The sequence below is a fragment of the Pleurodeles waltl genome, chromosome 10 (assembly GCF_031143425.1).
Source record: "Pleurodeles waltl isolate 20211129_DDA chromosome 10, aPleWal1.hap1.20221129, whole genome shotgun sequence".
In the NCBI taxonomy this organism is placed as follows: Eukaryota; Metazoa; Chordata; class Amphibia; order Caudata; family Salamandridae; genus Pleurodeles; species Pleurodeles waltl.
Genome location: NC_090449.1, coordinates 1033795903 through 1033815956, shown reverse-complemented (window position 1 = coordinate 1033815956; position 20054 = coordinate 1033795903). Strand labels below are relative to the sequence as shown.

Here is a 20054-nt window from a genome sequence, read left to right as displayed (position 1 = left end):
TGACCCTTGTGGCCCCCAAGATAAGGTGCAACGTGTTTAGAACTGGGACATGTAGAAAATTAATATTACTATGTTCCTACAGTGAGAAGGCCAACAAGTTATCTTAACTGTGGCAGGTCTAGCTGTTCTATTGAGAAATTCAAAGTGCGGATTAAAATACTAATACTGCTAACTCGAGAAAGGGACGAGCTAGAAAAATAATTAAATAATTCTTTTTAATAGGTATTAAAATCCAATTCAATTGTGAAGTCAGATATTTAATCAATATTAAGGAAAAGTAATTTTAAAAAAGTTACTTTTTCCCTGCCTGATGATCTGGGAGATAAATTTGCATTAGCTCTCCAGCAATAGCCCAGCCAGTGATTAGCCTCGAATGGGTGTGAAAGTTGTGTGAAATGCCCCCATGAGTAAACAATAGGCTGACCTGAATGTGCAGAGATGACTCCTCTGAATTCAACAGAATATGCATTGTGGGGGCTTTTGGGCTCCTTTTGACAGCATAGTGTCAAATCATGCTCACGGGTCTGTTGAGCCATATGGAACACTTGAAGTGCACTTGAAAGGGAGGGAACTCCCCACTCACACCAACACCCTCAGAGCCCAAGTTTAGTGTGGTGGAAGACCTTCACCATCTTGGATTTGTCCTGACACATTGCATTTTGGGCAAACAGGCATTACTGCAAAAGTCAGTAGGTCAGGGTCTGGGAGCTTCTACCCATTAGTTGGGGATAGGCCAGGGGTCACCCCCACCCACTAGCTAATGCCTGGCGTAAATGAGGCATACCCAGGCACCCTTTTCAGAACATCTTCTAAACCTGCCAAAGATCAGAAGAGAACTAGACCTGCTGCCTGTATGCTTAGAGGATCCATGAAGGACTGAACTTGCTCCCTCTCGTACCCAGAACAGTGGACTCTAGGGGTCAGTTGGCTGACCTGCTGTGTGGAAATAGGAGATAACATCTTACAAGAGAACTTTTCCTGGAAGTACCCAGTTGACTAGTGGTAACTGGATATACACTGGACCTGCTGTTGGCCTCTGCCGGACACCCTGGGAACAAATAAGTGCCTCCCCTGAGGTCTTGGTCGCCTTAGAAGTATACTGTGGGTAGTTGGGACCTCAACAACCAAGTCAGAAGGTAAAATATTTGTCTAGGACGAACCTAGTTGGTGTATCCAACCCGCACTCCATCATGGTCTCCCTCAAATTGCGCCTCAGGCTCATTCTACTGCTAACATTGATAATCACAGGGGCTTTCTAATTTGTTGCGCTCTTTTCACTTATCTCTGATTACCCTTACTGGATTGTTGTCATTTTTGTGTCATTTTATTTATTAAATCGTGCTTTGTCTAATTCTGCTTGGGATTTTTATTGTTTTGCATTATGACTATTACTGTTTAGTACTGCATAAATACTTTACACATTGCCCTAAGTTTAGCCTGTCTGCTCTGTGCTAAAGCTACCGGGTGTTGAGGTTGAACTCAGACTAATTCATTGACTTGGAAGGCTCACCCTGATAAGGGTAGTGATTATTTCTTGAAGTGGGCAGTTGCCCCCACCCACAAATGATATTAAAATTTCTTACATTGACTAACTGTTTATGTGAAACACAATAATGGAATATTAGACAAATAGCCACAGAATGTGTAGTCCTTGCACCACGTACGTGCAACACATGAGTTGTTGAGGATTTTTTTATAGGAAGGTTTGGGTGAAAAAATATCCCAGAAACAGAAGCTTGTAAACACCGGCACACTGCTGTTTCCATATTGGACTGTATAGTCGCAAGTGGAAGATATTTAAGACTTGGTCTACCTCAAGGATGCTACTGAACCTTTAAGATCACTCTGGTCAGATTATTTATTAATTTGCCCCTCAACATTTGAAAAGTTGGTATATCATTGTGTCAATCCAAATAGTCCTTTAGGCGGTAGGCTGAGATAATGAAGTATAGTAATTCTGAAAATCTTAAGAACACAGGACCACCTGAAGAAGGAACACCACTTGAGGAAATGTGTGTTCGAAACATGTTGATGCATTTTGCTGTTGTCTGGATATATCAGGCATGTGAGGGTCATTGAGAGAGAGAATAGTTGCAAGGAACAGCTCTTTGAAAGGACACAACAGCTGGAAGAGAAAGGTCTGATCTTATCATTCTACACTCCTGCATGGTCCTCTGCCTGCTTGTTTATCATTGATGATATTCTGATTTTGTTGTGGTGAGTGATTTGTTTCATAGCATTATTTTGGAGGGTTGTTGACACAGTAGAAGATTTTTAACTGGAGGAGCCAGCTTAGTGAGTAGAATTCTGGGTAGGTGTGGTGGGCAGAAGAGCACTGGGCAGTTCAATCACCCTTACATATAAGAGAAGACTCATGTTCAGACCAAAACCAGTGAAGGGTTGCCCAATCAAAATGCATTAGAGTATCTCTTGTCGTTAGTGCACAATTTCTTAACTCACATAGAAGCTGTTGTAACATGCTTCTTGGTACAGGTGTGTTGGTGTGAATTATAAAATCTTCTGCTGGTTTGTTGAAACTACTGATATTACCACTGTAGCCACCAAAATAAGTGACAAGTTTAGAGCTTTGTGATATGGAGTATCTATGCAATGGCCTCCCAGTCTGTACTGGCAGGGAATCAATTACTTGCTGGTGGGAAGCTAGAAACTCCGAACTGTACCCGTTACTACCTGTTATTTTGTGTTATGTGTCCATTGCTTTGATGAAGCAATTTACTAAGAAGTCATTCCCAAGCTTTCTTACTACATCTCTATATCCATGAGGAACACTGCAACCCTACTCCAATTTAGAAAAGAGTAAAAGATGCACCTCTTTAAAGAACTCTACATCAAAAAGCAGTAATTGTACACTACTCCAGAACCCAACCACATCTCCAATGCCTTGTTAACTGTATCCTTGTCTTTACCCCTGTACAGCACTCCCCTTCCTTTTGTCTAGGTTCACGCTATAGAAATACCTCATATATACATAGATGATTTAGGGTCATATGTACGACCTTTTGTTTTGCGACATGCAATTTGTGATCTGTTCGCGAATCGCAAATTGAGAGTCACAAAACAAAATGCACAACAGTGTTAAGCACACTATTTGTGATTCTCAGTGGGGTCGCACATGACCTACCTCGTAAATATTCATAAGGTAGGCTGCAATTTGCGACCCCATTGGGAATGTCTGCATTCATAGGGATGGTGGCCTGCTGGGGACAGCAGACCACCATGTCTGCGACTGCTTTTTAAATAAGCAAGCATTTGCAATGCAATGGGTCTCGCATTTGCTCGACTTAGAGCTATTAGCATTGAAAGTCCTAACCGGACTTTCATTGCCACATAAATTAAAAATGAAAATACCGTTTTACTTAAGCGAGATGATTTAAAGCACCACGCCATGAGCATGAAGGAATACACAAAAGGAAACAGAAGTTTGCTCGCCTTCAAATGTAACGGCAAATATGCAATTATCCATGTAACAGGGTCGACGTCATTCAAAGCACTCGACTACTACCTAGTGAGATCGCGCTGCATAGGAAATAAAAAAAAAGTAGTCCAGAAGCCATACGGAAAACATGGAGCCTCATATGTTTTCAGCAGTTGGTCGGTGTGCTTGAGGAGGGCTAAACACTGGAAAAGGCATGACTTATGCATGTGTTTCCCAAATGAAAGCCAGCAATTTTTAAAAGGCAAGTCGACGAACCAACAAAACTGATGGGCGTGCGGTGGGCGTGGTTAAAAGCCCACAGAGAGATTACAGCAGGCTGGAGTGCTTGCACGCTCAACCTTAATAAAGCAGTTTTTTTTAATGCAGCTCGTTTTCCCTAAAGGAAAACAGGATACATTTCAAAAATTAAAATGAAAAGATTGCTTTTCATTTTTTCAGAGTAGGCAGTGGTCAGTCAGACCACTGCCTGCTCTGAAAAAATGTTTTTGCTACCATTCACAAAGGGGAAGGGATCAATTGGGGGCCCGTTCCCATTTGTGAATGGGTTAACACCAATTTGAAACTGATGCTAACTGCAATTGTTTTGCGCTCGCATTCATGGTTGCAAAACAATCATACATACCATTCAGATTCGGTATTTGGAAGGAACGCCCTGAACACGCCCCTGCCTTATACCGAATCGCAAAACCCAAATTGCAATTCGGTAACAAGTTACTGAATCGCAATTTGGGTTTTTTACATGCCCAAAAACATTTTTCGAGTAAAAAATTATTTGAACATGTGGCCCTATATTTCTAAGCATGTCTGTCAATGATGGTGGGTGATCCTGATGGCAACTTTAGGCTCTTGAAGTGAGCTGTTTCGAACAAATGGAAAAGTGACTCAAAGGCGGTATCAGAAAGAACGGCAGATGTGTAGTATGCAGGGAAGCACTATGTTGCTTTGACAGTGTTGCCTGTAGTATAACAAACATGACATCGGATCTTTGAGTAATGTGCTAGTTTAAGTAATTGGCTTTCTGGGCCTGATGTCAGTCACCTTATTTAACATTCATCCTCCTTGAGTATTTAATCAACATAGTTTACAAAAAGCTGTACCTTGTAAATCCCCTGGATCAAAAGCTCTGTGAAGTCATTTCCTGAGCTATTACATCCAGGGTAAAAGTGTGTGAGATGACACTGCCTCTGCACTGCAGGGATATGAGCCTAAGGTTGTTACAAATTTTGACTAGAAAACAGGACCTAAATATTAGCTGTATTGGAAAGCCTGGTCTTTCTGAATTGTCTTTCTTTTAGCTCTTTGGAGAAAGGCCTCTGTGGGGGGAGGAATGAGAAATGTGAGTCTGTCTTAAATTAACATCAGTGTTTTGAAATGGTAATGAGGGTATTCTAACAATTCACAAAATGACTGAAAATGTTTATCTCGCAAAACCTAAATCAATAAACATGTCACATGCGAGAACCAATCCCCTCCATCAAGCCCACGTTTTATTTATTTTGCCTTTCCGTCCTTAAAGGCCACCTCAGTAGAGAAATGAGCATCAGTCGGTTGTGTTCTTCATGCACCGCAAAATAGACACAATAAGTGAATTCAAGCAGGGAATGATCTACTTTTTATGTCTCCCATACAGAGGTGTCTGTTGTCTAAGACCTATTGTGTACACTAAAAATACCTAAAGTGGACTTTGGGTCAGTCCATTGCTTATCATTGGGTGGCTTTCTTGTCAGCCTCATTTGCTTGCCTCCAGTTAAATGTCTTTCTTTTCTTTTCTTGTGGTTGACCCTTCCCTGGAATTTAACCTCTTTATCATAATTTTGATTGGATGACTTGTATCCTTCCACTGCTTCCATTAATGGCATACTACTTTTTCTTTTGCTTTCTTACTCCTCCGGAGTGCATCTCTTTCTCCATCTTCTCCCTGTGTTACTTCCACTTTCAGATGCTCATCCCCACACACTCGCTGTGTTGCCCTGACCACCCGTGGCTTATCCATTCTTAGTCATGTTTTTTAATAACCCTTAGCTCACCGCTTGGCGTTGTTCTTCCGGCACCTGCTCATTGCCACTTTTCAGAAGAGAAGCTTTGACTTGCGCTTTCCTTCTTCTCGCTCCTCTGTTGCTCCATGGACATCTGTATCCCTTTTTGTTCCTTCCCTTTTTAAGTCGAGCGCGCAAGCGCTTTGTCCTGTTGTAATCTATCAGTGGGCCTTTAACCGTTCCCACCGCACGCCCATCACTTTTGTTTGTGAGCTTGCCTTTAAAAAATACTTTGTTATCATTGGCAAATGCTTTACGTTTGTCTCTCCTTGGGGCAGTTTTGTTACCGCCTTGGACACCGACCCTGTTACATGGATAATTGCATGTTTGCCGATACGTTTGACTGTGAGCGAACTTCTTTTTCCTTTTGTGTCTCTCTTTTGCGCTCATGCTCATGGCGCCCATGGTGCTTTGAATCAACTGACTTATGTCAACTGTTTTACTTTTCATTTTCATTTTATGTGGTCAGAAAAGTTCAATTAGGAGTTTACAATGCTAATAGCTCTAACTCGAGCATACATGAGACACATTGCATTGCAAATGCTTGTTTTCTTTTGAGTATAGCAAGACTTCTGCAATTTGCTACAGGGTCACTCGTTTCACTCGATACGCTGTTGCGCACTTTTTTTTTAAATTAATCACTCCAAAATGAGCATCCGGCATCAAGAAGCTGTAAATAAAAATAAAGTCTACCTCATTATTTTAAACACATCATCATGTGGTTGAAAAGCTTCAAAATGGCGGCTGAGTCGAGATGTGTGTGCGTGCATACATCCTCACGCTGCAGCCCCCACAGTGTCATGATGCATACGTGCGTACGGATGATGATGCAAGTGCATGTGTACATCATTTACATCTATTTTTTTGCCACCTTTGGTGGCCATAGGCAATAACTGGGGCTTGAACCCCCAATTTATCTCTTTTCCCTAGACTACCTATGTGTATGGTTTACACGCACACCATTTTGTCAGGAGCCAAGGCTCATCGCCATGTACAGGAGTATTGTGATGTCCTGTTTGATCTGCTGTAGCAGGTGGTATATTAGTTTTACTCTAATAATGTGTGACAGATTTCCAGAAAGAACAGGACTAAAGCTGAAAAAGATGTCTTTCGAGCAGATGTAAATATGTGTTCAACTTAAATGTCCTGTGTGCTGTTTCACACCTGAACCACAAACAGTGTGTTTATTGTTCTGTGTTTCTCTACTCTCTGGTCAGAAGTGAAAGACTACGAGCCTCCGTTTGGATCCAAAGTGCGAGAGCATCCTTGTGTGGAGAGCATGAAGGACAATGTGCTCAGAGACCGAGGGCGGCCGGAGATTCCCAACAACTGGCTCAGTCACCAGGTGAGATCTACCTGCCTGTGATGTTCATGTTTTGTGCATGGATATGTTTCCTAGTAACTATTTTTTATGTTTATATAACATATTTTAAAAAAGAAGTATATGCACTGGGATTGGGAGTGAGTACAAGTTATCAGAAGGAGATATGGCATAGGAACAGGCAAGGATGCTTGGTGTGAGTACAGGTTACCAGAAGGAGATATGGCATAGGAACAGGCAAGAATACTTGGTGTGAGTATAGGTTACCAGAAGGAGATATGGCATAAGAACAGGCAAGGATGCTTGGTGTGAGTACAGGTTACCAGAAGGAGATATGGCATAGGAACAGGCAAGGATGCTTGGTGTGAGTACAGGTTACCAGAAGGAGATATGGCATAGGAACAGGCAAAGATGCTTGGTGATCTGTTCCAGGCCTGTCAGAAGTTAAAACCAGGCCTGAGGCCAAAGCAATGTTGGTAAACTCTGGATTAAAAAATCCCACCTGCCACCATCTAGTGGTATGACCGGGTAAGCTGCCTTATTATTATGCATAAGGCAGGTTTGCTTACAATTAAAATATATAAATATATTTTAGTGAAAAACATAGGACACTTGAAAATGTGTGTACTGGGTCATAATGCCCCTTCACTCCCCCACACCGTTTTATGGGACATCCCTGGTCTGGCCCCAGTCTCATCCCACCAACATCCAATTCAGCCATGTGGAGGATGGAGAAGGCTGGCAAGGAACAGGAGGGACTTTTTTTTCATCACAGCCAACCCCACCCATTACAGCTAATTACATTGGCAGCCTTTCTCTAAGCACCCCTTCCATCACAGTCCAATGAGGTATCACCAGATTTCCATGGGCTGTGAAGGGTGGCTGGAGTGTGGGTGGGGAAGTAGTCTTTGAGTTTCTCCTCTCTCTCACCCTTGTAGCCTCCCCTCTCAATGCTCAGCGTGGGTGGAGAAGCTGTTTTGTGTTTCTCCTCTCTCCCTCCCTTGTAGCCTCCTCTCTCAATGCTCCGCTTGGGTGGGGAAGCCGTCTTTGCGTTTCTCCTCTCTCCCTCCCTTGTAGCCTCCCCTTTCAATGCTCCGCCTGTCCTGCTCTGTTCCATCATAGCTCAAAGAGCTATGACCAGACTTAGGATAAAAGTGTGGGAGTGTTACCAGAATACCAGTGGTATAGGTGGAAGTGGACACAGTCATAAAGCCCTGTTCCCTACTCGTCCATTGATAATGCTTCCTTCTACCCTATTGGTAGTTAGGCAGTGATGGTCCAGAGTACTCACACAGGATTTGTTGCTGATGGAGACTGCACAGTATTTATGCTGATGGCCATTCAAATCAATATGGTGTAAATACCCTTTCAAAGTATGCTAACGTGAGCATGCTCACCTTCTGCCCCATGCCAGCCATACCGGAGCCTATGTGAGGTATCTTCCCCACAAAAGAACAGTTGATAAAATTGTGCATTATGATCCATTTTATGGATGTAGGCTTTTGAAGCGTTTCTGATGGGGTCTCCTATACTAATACAGAATGACTGCAGAGCGAGCTTGGCTGTTTCCGCAGGCATTTGAGGGTTTCTACCTGCAAGAAATATTCAATATGGGATTGATAGTGAATTTTGAAGTACTGTTTCACCATAAAAATAGCTAAAAATCCATGGACATAATTTTAAATAATGTAATTATGTAATTAGACATGGGTTCTTTCCTGTAAAAAATGTGTGAAACGCATTCCTTCATCTGTCCATTCAGCTTTCTGTCATTTTCCAATCGATTGCATGACATAAGTGCTCCACCGTGTGGATGACATGAGTGCTCCACCTTGTGGATGACACCACGAGTGCTCCACCTTGTGGTTGATAAAAGTGCTCCACCTGGTGGCACTGAACAAGACAGAAATATGCAACATTGGTAACTTCTGCGACTTTTCTATCCTCATTAGTCACACTTTTTGCTATAGACATGCCAAAGATCGTGGGTATGCAAAACATATGCTGCAGTAGTCAGAACAACATGCCACGGGCCAACACAGATATACCAATGTCACTAGCCTTCCAGAAGCATTATGCTCAATTGGTCTTTGTCCACATATAATACCCAAGTCATGTAGAAGAAGTCAGTAAAACCCTTCAGAGTCATAGTTCAACTAACAGTATCACACCGTTACAGCTCAGACAATACGACAGTGTCACTCAGCCACTCAGCGAGACCACGGATAATCAATTTGCATGGTTATCCAGTGCCAGCCCTTGCAATAAATAGACATGTAGTTGAACCTAAATTCAATACACGAAAGACATAATTGCAGAGTGATTCAGACAACACTCTGCAGTGCTTTATTTGTGTCAGGGTTTTAGCTGGTGGGCATCGGCACTACTTTCTGGGGATCAGTACATATTTTTCTTCATCAGCTTTTGACCCAGTGTAACAAAGAGAGAGAGAAAGAAAGAAAGAGAGAGAGAGCAACAGAGAGACAGAAAAAAACAGAGAGAAAGGTAAAAATGGGAGCAAGAAGGAGGAAGAGAAAGGTGTTAATTGCGTGACAAAGGGAGCGCGCCATAAGGATGGAAGCCTGTGCTATAAATATGGGAACAGCAGCACAGCATAGCAGGTACGTGGCCTGCCATTGTCGGTGCTGTTGGGCAGCCCCATGGTGGGAGCTTTTTGGAATGCTCTGCTGTCCAGACTCAAAGTAAACAAGTGCCATGTTATAGTAATAGGAACATGATGTGTGGCTCGTCTACTGCCTGAGCTTGTCTAGGTCTCATAGTTGGCAGCACTTGTACGCTCCTCTGAGCCAAACAAGACTTTGGCAGCAGGTACACGAGTGTCTGGGACCTTAGTGCTTTCTGCTCTGTCGAAGGCCTTTTTCAGAAGAAAAGACAGGATCCCTTAATCCTCTGCTACTCTCAGGATGTTGGGCTTCCGGAGTTAACACATGTACAGACTACTTAGTCTGCCGTGGCCTTATCAGACTTGCCCGAGTCTGGCTTTTGTACATGTCTGTGATCTAACAAAATGAACTCTGTTCCAATAGAGTGATTATAATACACTGAGTAGATATGCTTTAAAGTTTCAAAGATGGGCTTGCATGAATGTGGGAAATCATCTTTCCGACCAGTCCCTCTGAAAGGCGTTTAGGGGGGGAGCAGAGTCAGACGCTTGACAGATTTGACATGTGACCTTTCTTGAATGAGCCTACTCTCCTATCAGAAGCACCAATCAGTTAGGAACTCACTTGATTTCCCTGTAGGCCAGTCAGTCCAAAATATGAATGCAATATGCTGTTAGTGTAGGATTAGTTTTCCTGTTAGTATTATTAGTGTTAGTAGTCTTACACCAGTGCATTAGTGTTAATGTCAGTATTACTGTTTGTGTTAACAATAGAGTTAGTATTGTCAGGGTTGTTAGACTTAGTGTTGTTACTGTTGGTGTGAGCTTTGTTAGTATTAGGGTAGTTAATTGGTCTCGTCAATGTTAGTGGTATTAGTTTTGTTGGAGCTATAAATGTTGTCATTGTTTTTAGTTGTTGCTCCTGTTAGTTTTGTTATTGTCATTATTGTTAGTTTTATTGTTTTTATCAGTGCAGTTAGTGTTATTATTTGTTGTGCTAGTGTTGATATTAGTGTTGTTAGAGTGTTTATTGGGTGTTAATGTTGTTAGGGTTAGCATTCTAGTGTTCTAGTATTTAGTGTTGTCATTGTTAGTTTTTCTGTGAGTGCCCTTAGTGTGCATGTTTGTGTTATTGGCTTTGTTATTGTTAGTGTTGTCAGTGTTACAGTTGTAAGTTTTGTATTAGTAGTGTTGATGTTGTTAGTATTATTGTTGTTAGAGGTGTTCATTTTAGTGTATTTAGAGTTGATGTTGGTGCTGTTGAGAGCTAGTGCTGGTTATATTAATATTCTTAGTGTTTTAATGTGATTGCATACATTGTTAATCTTAGCGTTGTTAGTGTTAGCCTTGTTGTATTAGCGTTCTTACTGTTATCATTGTTAGTACTAGTCCTAATATTACTGCTGTTAGTGTTCATTTTTGTTAGTTCTGCTAGTGTTGATATTGGTGCTGTTAGTGTTTGTGTTTATTTAGTTTTATCATTGTTAGTGTTGACATTAGTGCTGTTAATGTTTGTGATTGTGCTGACGGTTTTGTTAGTGTTGTCAGTGTTGCAGTTGTTAGTTTTGTGTTAGTAGTGTTAATGTTGTTAGTATTGATGATGTTGGAGATGTTAGTTTAAGTATACTCAGGGCTGATGTTAATGATGTTGAGGTCAGTGCTGTTTACTTTAATATTGCTAGTGTTTTAGTGTTAGTGCATACATTGTTAATGTTAGAGTTGTTAGAGTTAGCATTGTTAGTATTAGTGATATTACTGTTATCACTGTTAATATTATTCCTGATATTGTTGCTGTTATTGTTCATGTTTGTTAGTTGTGTTAATGTTGATATTGATGTGTTAGCATTTGTGTTTCTTTAGTGAGTGTTAATGTTGTTAGGGCTAGCATTCTTATTATCAGTGTTTTTTCATTGTTAGTGTTGATATTAGTGCTGTCTGTGTATTGTTGGTTCTGTTGCTGATATTGTTAACAGTATTTCTGTTGTTGCATTTGTGCTAATAATGTTAATGTTGTCAATGTTGTTAGTTTTAGTATATCTAGGGTTAGTGTTAGTGCTGTCGGAGTTATTGTTGTTTATATTAATATTGCTAGTGTTGTTAGTATTACTGCAACCATTGTTAATGTTAGTGTTAGGACTTTATAATCCTTATTCAGGAAAATATTGTGGCACAATTGCTAGGATCCTTCAGTGTTATCTTAGTTCCTAATTCTCTCTTCAGCGTTGTGCCGAATAATTAACTCAACAGATTTTAGATAAATTGAAACAAAGAACATCAAAAAACTATTCTTGTCGATCAAATCACTGACATAAAGCATTTCCACTGCTTCTTGCTCAGTTCTGAGATCCTAGAAGGAAGAAACTGCAGAACAAAAGGTAATGACAGCGCAGCGAAGAAAACAAAAGAGAGTAAGATTAAAAAGGAGAAATGGGAAAGAGGAAAGAGGAGATGGATACAATGACAGTGGTGGAAAGGCAGCGAGAACGGACAAGTTTGTTGTGTGCAAAGAAGCAGTTCCTGAGCAAATGGATTGATCAAATAGCAGCAATCAAAGGCCTTTGATAGATAACATACAACAAGCCTTAAAGAATTCATATGGAACAGAAGATGGTAGATTTAAGAAGGTGTGCACACTTATCAAAAAATACATGTTTGCAAAACTCCTTTGAATTCTGCAAATATTTGAAAATTGTGAACAGTTCTTTTGTGGAATTTTTGAGTATTTTGCAAATTGTCATCTATTTACCATGGTGCATTAGATAAAACTGTCCGGGCTACACCAGTCTAAAAAGGTCACCTCAGTACACTGGATGGGTCCCATGATCGACCAACCCCTGAAAGGCAAACACACCTGCATTTAGCACATCACTTAGAGCATCTGACACATGATATCATTGTACCCAAATTAGGAAACTACCTATCACACATCAGAGTCTACGCTGCCCTCATCCACTTCTGGAAGTGTGGAAAGCCTTCTTCACGTGTTCTTCAAATCTTACAAAGCCAGCTTTATGTCAAAATCTAAATCTGTATGTAGATAAATGTGCTGTTGATCACTTAAAATAAGTAATGAGTAATACATTTTCTGCCATTTCTGTAGGGTATCCAGTTGGTGTGTGAGACGATCACAGAGTGCTGGGATCACGACCCTGAGGCCCGACTGACCGCGCAGTGCGTGGCCGAGCGTTTCAGTGAGTTGGAACATGTCGATAGCCTCTCGGAAAGAAGCTGTTCAGAGGAGAAGATCCCAGAAGACTGTTCCGTGGACAACACCATGTAATGATGGTTTGATGTGAACTTGGAAACAAGTGTGGCAGCACTGACCTCTGGATATGGATTTAAAGAAGCTGCTACAAAAAGAAGAGGCGGTCGCCTCTGCTCGCTTCAAGCTTCTCTCCCAAAAGGAACAAGGAATTATGGGAGTGAAGCATGGGATGATTTTCATCTGAACTTGAAACATTTTCAGAGGATCAGCTGAGTCAACGTTTCCGCAGGAAAGACATCTTCATTAGTCATTGACCTTTGCACTTTATAAATACCTGTATATAGCTATGGAATAACTATTTTTATATATACAGTAATCTTCTAAAGAATCAAGCTAAAAAAAAATCTCCAGGAAAAAATACAAATAGGAAGGCTGAGCTACTAAACAAAAATACTAGTGTGATAGTATAGTGCTGCATAACACCAGAAACACACCAGCAAACACCATCATGAACCAAGGGTATGGGGTAGGGGAACTTCCCAAGCCAGTGTCATGATTTGGCTGTACCCGGCTGTCTGCCAGAATCTTTATAGCTGATCTGTTATGGTCAGTTAACTAGCCCCAGGCTCCTCTCTTTAGGTTTTTGTTTACACCTGTGAATTCTTCATATAACAAATAGGAAAACATGTATGCTAGGAAACACAGGATTCAGACACAAATTTTCTGCTGCTGTCTTGAAGATAAAACAATGGTGTTCATTGAGGAACCAAATAGAAGTAGACAATACAATTCTACCCTAGACAGGTCTGCTGCACTCAGTGGAAATCATTGATTTCAAATCTCAAAAAGACTACGATAGTCCGACCACTTCTATGTCACAAAATTGTACAAGTGGATCTAACCATTACGAAAAATGGTTTTGGAAAACGGAAACCAAAGTCTAGCTTTGCAGAGGGGCAGTATGCGGATTTCCTGATTTTTTTTTACCTCATTTGATATATAGAAAGAACCAATCGATCCAGGATTTGGGTACCAATAGGGACATCATGCACAACTAAGTGTATGCAGAACACATGTTGCAATTGCAAATCAAAATTGCGGTATAAACTCACAAAAAAATGAAAAAGATTAAAAAAGCAGAGCTGCTATTTCCATCCTTTCTATTGTTTCCAAATATTTGGATATATTCTATAAGAGTTTTTGATTGATTGAACTTTGGTGAACTTTCACTGATTTCAGTGTGCAGAGAGGTCAAAATACATAACACTGGCTGAGAAGTTATCCATTCACGCTTGTGCTGCTATGTGGTAATAACTTAGCAGAGATAAATATAAATCCATAGGAAAATAAGTGCCCTGGTTTAAAAGTTTTAGATATGACAATATGTGCAGAATGGGACTTTGCTGTGCAATCAGATATGCTAAATAAGGTGCCAGGCAAAAGGCAGAGTTTATGCAATATCTTTAAAGTATGCGAACCCCTCTGTTGGAAGGCCTTGTGCATAATGCTCGGCATCAAAAACATTTTTAAACAAAACAAGTTACTAGTGTGCCATTAAAATTAAAAAAAATGGAAACCACTTAACCCATTATCCATAACATCTTAATGTTGAAGATTCAAAATTCAGCAACTGGGGGCACAATGATGTGACCAACTTGGATAAAGCCATCTTGTTGTTTGTGAGTGCCAAGCAATATGTCAAGGGTCATAGGTCAAAGATCATGTGAATTAAAGGTATGGATCAAAAAAGCGAAACACGCCTTATGACTTTGCAACATTCTCTCACTTCAAAAGTCTTGACTCCAGAACTAGATCAGAAGCTGATGGCATTCACATAGTATAAGGAAAACACACATTTTACTTCACATAACAAAAGAAAGCTAAAGCCCTAACTATTGTCAAATTCTGAAGTCGGTATCATTGTCAGCCAAAGCCAGGTATCACTCAAAGCTATTCAAAATTGCTCTACTTTATAGTAAGATTGTTTTTTTTATTTTTAAAGAAAGTTATTACAGATTTTGATTGTTATTACATAATAAAAGTGGTGGCTCTTCCTCTTGGTTAGATGCCTAAAAAGCTCAAGTTTCTTTTATTGGTTATTTGCATAATTAAAAAAAATAAGCTTTTAACATACAAAAAGTATTGTTCAAAGGGTCCGTCATCTGGAGCTGCTCTGCAGACAAGTATAGCTTGGAAAGAAGGATGCAGGTTTACTAAAGTGACAGAAATCAAGTACAAAGGTTTATGTAACAAAAGTGTCAGAAATCAAGCACAAAGTGTTCTGGTGGGATTTACTTTCCAATGCAAATCTTCTGTGTGGGAAGCACTACTCTGCTTGAAGGGGACCATCCATGTGTTTTGATGCAAATCCCTATCTACTAAGATCAGCAATCACATAAGGTCCCGGCTCTCCACAAGGAATCATGCGCTCCTCCCTTTGAGCTGTTGAACGCAGGGTGAGCTCAGGATTTCTCAGGCCAAGTGGCCCTGACAGCAGCCCCTGTTCTTCACCACACCTGGTGATTATCCGTTTCCACTACAGACGCCTCTGGCCACTTGACTCACTTTTGCTGTTATAAGGAGGCAATGCTAAAAACAATATATTTGTCTGCAGGAGCATAAATGAATGGAAGCTACTTTCTAGAAAAACAACAAACGTAGACCAAATAAAGATTTATTTTCAGTCTTCTTAAAGCTGCTTTTTATAAACAAAGCACATAATTTGTTTAAAGGGATGGTAAGCAAATGTTGCATTCTTATATGAGAAATAATATTGAATGATCACAAAGTTCCCTACAATATTGGACCTAGTGGGGGCGCATAGGTAGCTTTACTCGTAAAAGCAGTGACTGCCCTCACTGGGCAGCACATGCTGCACCTGTTCAAGGCAGGGTGCATCACAGTGGTGTTGCAGGTGTTCCATCTACATTACACAGAAGGCTAGGCCAAAATTAATTTCTATTGTGCATGTCACAAGCCTGCCAACTGGCTCTGTGTCATATGATATCATTACCAACTTCTGGCTTTTCATGCTGAAAACCCTAGCATTAAAAGGTCTGGTGAATTGGCCGAAGGTGTTATATATGACATGAAGCCACTAGTTTGCTGTGTTTTAAAAGTTTACAAATTCATCTAGTCTGCTACAAAACCCAAAAGTAAATTCAGCTCACATATTTTGTAAGGGTTCACTCTTTCATTCACATCATGCATTAAAACATGCTTTCCTGGACAAATCGTTTTTGTCTTTGGTGTAGTGGAAACCTTTATACCAGGTTTCATAGAATATTAAGAGCACAGATGGACAGCAGCACTGCAACCTCCTCTAACACAAAGATTAGGTAAAGGACAGGTGTCAGTAGAAGAGGGACATTTATGATATTCTTACACTTTCTGGACTGATACAACAGAGATTTGCTAACACACTAATGAGGGAATGATTGGAGTTAAAAGACTTGCATACTCATCGTAAACAAATACAGCATACGATAATACACTCCTGGAAGAGGCAGCCAGATATCTTATGGAATCACCATGCATTCAGGTACTCACATAGGAGATAGTCCCTCACTAACCTGGTATGGTATGCTCCATCAGTGTGTTTCACATCTAGCACTGGCAGGCATCGAAGAGTACTACTGTTGTACAGTCTTCTGTTCATGGGTCCTCTGGTTTGGGTGTGGTGTTGTTCCCTAGCTTGCTGTTTAGTGCCTCCCTTTGTTACTCAGTCGGACTGATATTAAAATGGTGTGTGGCTGTGCACACTTCGCATTTGCACACGTGGACAATATTAAAACAAAACAATTTCTTTAGAAGTTTGAGTGATTGAAATCTATTATATATCTCCAAAATATTAACAATCATTCAATTCAAATAATGCAATTTAATCTCAAACTTAATATCCTTCTAATATGTAGGTTCCAAGGTATATAGTCCATTATTCAACAAAAAGTTAAGTCCATTTTGAATTCCACTCCAAAGTCCGAAAGTATTATCTTTGTGTGTGGCGGTGAGCTAAAATGGTTTTTACTGGTGTCTCCCTACTGCAAGACTTTAAACAGGAGGTTCAAACAATAGGCCACGCTGTTGTACTCCATCAACATGTTTCAGCACTCAAGCATTGTCGCTACAAGGTCAGACACCTTCCTCAGGATTACTGGTGTCTCTTCATCCATTATTGTGAAGTGTTCCCTGCTTCATAGGCCATGTTATATAAGTGCATCCAATATATACTTTCTCTTTTCATAATCTGGGTCAACAGCATTGGGAACACCCCTTCTTCATAGAACAGGTACACCTTGTACAGAAACAGTGCAAACATCCCTTCTGCAGAGGAATGGCACAGTGAAAGCAGAAACAGTGCAAGCTTTGCTTCCCCATCATGGCAGCTGTAAAACCAGCTCCCCTCCCTCACAGAAGGCAAACAGTGCAGCCTTCCAGTCCATATTCTGCAAGACAAGCTAATACAAGGTTTGATCACTGACAGCACGCCCACTAGAGCATGAGTGCCTTGTAGGTACTCGAGTGGGTGATTAACTCACTGAGAGGAATGTATAGGTGGATGATTGGGTAAATGTGAAATTCTGACACCACCTAGCCTTAGATGTTATTCCACTTCAGCACCCTGAAGCCCTGCTGCTGTCACTTGAGGACCTGCTGTCTGCTGGGACTGGTGTCATATCTGGCTGTCTTGCTCTTGTCACTTTGTTTAGACCCGGCTGCTGCCATACACATACACATTAGCCAATGAACTTTGGAGCTCAAAGGCTACTGCCTTGTAAATACCAACACAGATACCTTCTCTGCACAAGGTGTGAAGGGGATGGGTGAGAGCGGTACCCAATGCAACAGTTTAAAGAAAACATGGCAAACGCAAAAAAAGCCTGTTTGCGAGTCTTTTGTTCCCCCTTTGACCGTTCTGCTGTATACTCACCCTCTCCAATAAATAATTTCAATTGCTCGCTCTTGCTCTACATCCAAACCCTCCCTCTACCCATCCTCTCCCTCCCACCCTTTTCTCTCTGTCTCCCTATGCGCTTCTAGTCATCTCTCTACTTACTTGTTTCTCTCTTCTCAGTCTTTTCTCATTTTCCTCTTGTTTCATCTTCATCTGTCTTTTCTCTCTTTTCCTTTGCCCTTAAATCTCTTACATTTTTCATTCACTCCTCCCTCTTGCCCTCTTCTATCCCAACTCTGGACCTGATTCACAAAGGTAAAACTACACTTTAGTGTAAATGTACGATTGTTTCCTCTTTTACAAGTAGAATCTTTGCGATTCCGGAGTCTCCACACAAAAAAGATAGGACAGTCCTATCTTTTTATGTACGGAGACTTTGCAGACGTATAGATAGTACTCATAAAATACATTTGTGAATAGCAAACAATCACAAGCGTACACAAAACTGTAAGTTTACCTTTTTGAATCAGGCCATTAATGCATTATAAATGCTTTCTCATTCCTAACACTCTTCTCATTTCTACAACTCTTCTCATGTCTACCACTCTCTTACCCTCCCTCTATCTCTAATCTAAACCAGGAATAGGATGTCACACAGATTATTATGATCACATTTTCTAAATTTATAGATGTAACATGCTATTTCTGACCCCAAGCACATCAGATTATGCACAACTGATGGGTATATAACCAATATGGAGCTGCAAAGCAATTCTTCTAGTATATATAGAGGTGCCAGTGGCATCATTCCTTCAAGGTCAACTTGAATTAGACTAAGCTTTTTAGCCAGCATCACTTTGCATTCTGAGATTTGTAATTTTGCTCTTTCATTTGGAACACGAGCCTACAAGTCCCAGAGATTCGGAGGCAAAATCATCAGGACTGACTGACATTGGCCCTTAAGGCATGGGTTCATCTGGTTACTCCAATCGTATTTTGTTATCCGGAGAGATGCATCATTTTATCCAGTGTTGCTTGTTAATGAGAAGTTTACCTTTACTTACCTGAGCATCATTTTCTCTCTTACATCCTTTGGTAAATCCTATCAAACACACTGATTTCATCTGTTCAGTCAGTGTGCAGGTTGACATGATCCCTGTAGCATCTAGAATATATTGTGTTTGCTCTGTGCACTACATAAAAAGTCGAAATTACAGTACACTTATCTTCTGATCTACCCACAGATTCCTTACCTTTTGAATACTCCCCAGGCATCAGGCTTGATCCAGGAAACTATTCAGCAGTACCTCTGCGTGCTGGTAGGTGACACCATGTAGCTACGCACTGACGCCATTCCACTCCAAAATGAAGTACAAAGCCTATATAGGTGCCACTCCTGCATGCTGATACCTCTTCCTTCATTTCCACAAAACCAGATGTGTATTGGGAGCTTCCTCTTGTCTTTTTAAGACTCCTCCGACCTCAAATTGTAAAACTGTGTGCAAGGAAAATGTCACCTCCCAAAATTACAAGTTTTAAACCTCTTAAGAATGATCGCAAACAAATGTCAGTGACAGAGCCTCAGCAGATTTCCCTGTGGTGCCTGGAGTCAAGTGACAACTCTAAGGCCTGCAGCGATTGCACATTGATGAACCCGAAGGCCATACGAGACAGCAAGGTGAAAATCTATATCGCCAATCACTGAAAGACTGCAACAGGACTGTTCCATGTCAAAAATTAAATCCAGGTCCCATCCAGAATATGCAGGAGATGTTCCAACAGTCAGACTTTGTCTCCATCAAAGTCATCGGTTAAGTCAAAGAAAAAAGAAACCTATGTGGGACTCCGCCCCTTCCCACACTCTCACTCTCCTGAGGCAGCGCAGAGGCGGCCCCATACTTCTAGATATTGCTCTCGAAGTCAGTCTAGGTCAGAGCCTACCCTTCAACTTGTTTCGGCAAAGCCTGATTTCACGGGGGCTGTCCGTCAAGCCAAAACAGATCAAAGAGTTCAGCAAGGACATGCTCCAACACTTAGGATCCTTGATGATTTCTTCTGGTGCAACTTTACTTTGTGCCCTCTTGAGCTGAGATTTCCTCTATCCAGAATGCCGCTTGTGGGTATGCACTCGGCATCAGTTGGATCCTCCAAACCCACAGACTCCAACTTTGGTACCAAGGTAAATGTCAGTTCCTGGTACTTTAATACTGATGCCAAATCCATCAACACCAGAAGACAAGGTACCTATTGTACTTTCTGACTTTGAGTTGGCACCGATTTGACCGAGGCCACGCCAGACCACTGTCAAGGCGGCGCTTCCTCTACCTGAGCCTTCACAAGGGAGCACAGATGTTCTGTATTCATTGTTTTTTAAAGATTTTGATAATGGTTACAACATGGGTAATGACATTGGTCAGTTGACTGGGATGTGAGCCCTAGTCAAGCAAAAGCCACAATCCCTGGCAGGATGAACCACAAAAAGTCACTAAATTAACCTGTGCTTAACCCTGGGTAGCTT

At 41.0% G+C, this 20054-nt stretch overlaps 1 protein-coding gene across 2 annotated transcripts in view; it reads left to right on the top strand.

Annotated features, from left to right (window-relative positions):
- The window catches only part of TGFBR2 (transforming growth factor beta receptor 2), a 149084-nt gene extending 134360 nt beyond the window's left edge, over positions 1-14724 (top strand). For both annotated transcript variants that reach the window (XM_069212003.1, XM_069212002.1), the window contains 2 exons: positions 6711-6838; positions 12538-14724. In XM_069212003.1, the coding sequence (XP_069068104.1) occupies positions 6711-6838; positions 12538-12717 (308 nt within the window). In that variant the 3' untranslated portion in view covers positions 12718-14724. The remainder of the gene's footprint in view (positions 1-6710; positions 6839-12537) is intronic.
- Positions 14725-20054: the final 5330 nt, after the last annotated feature.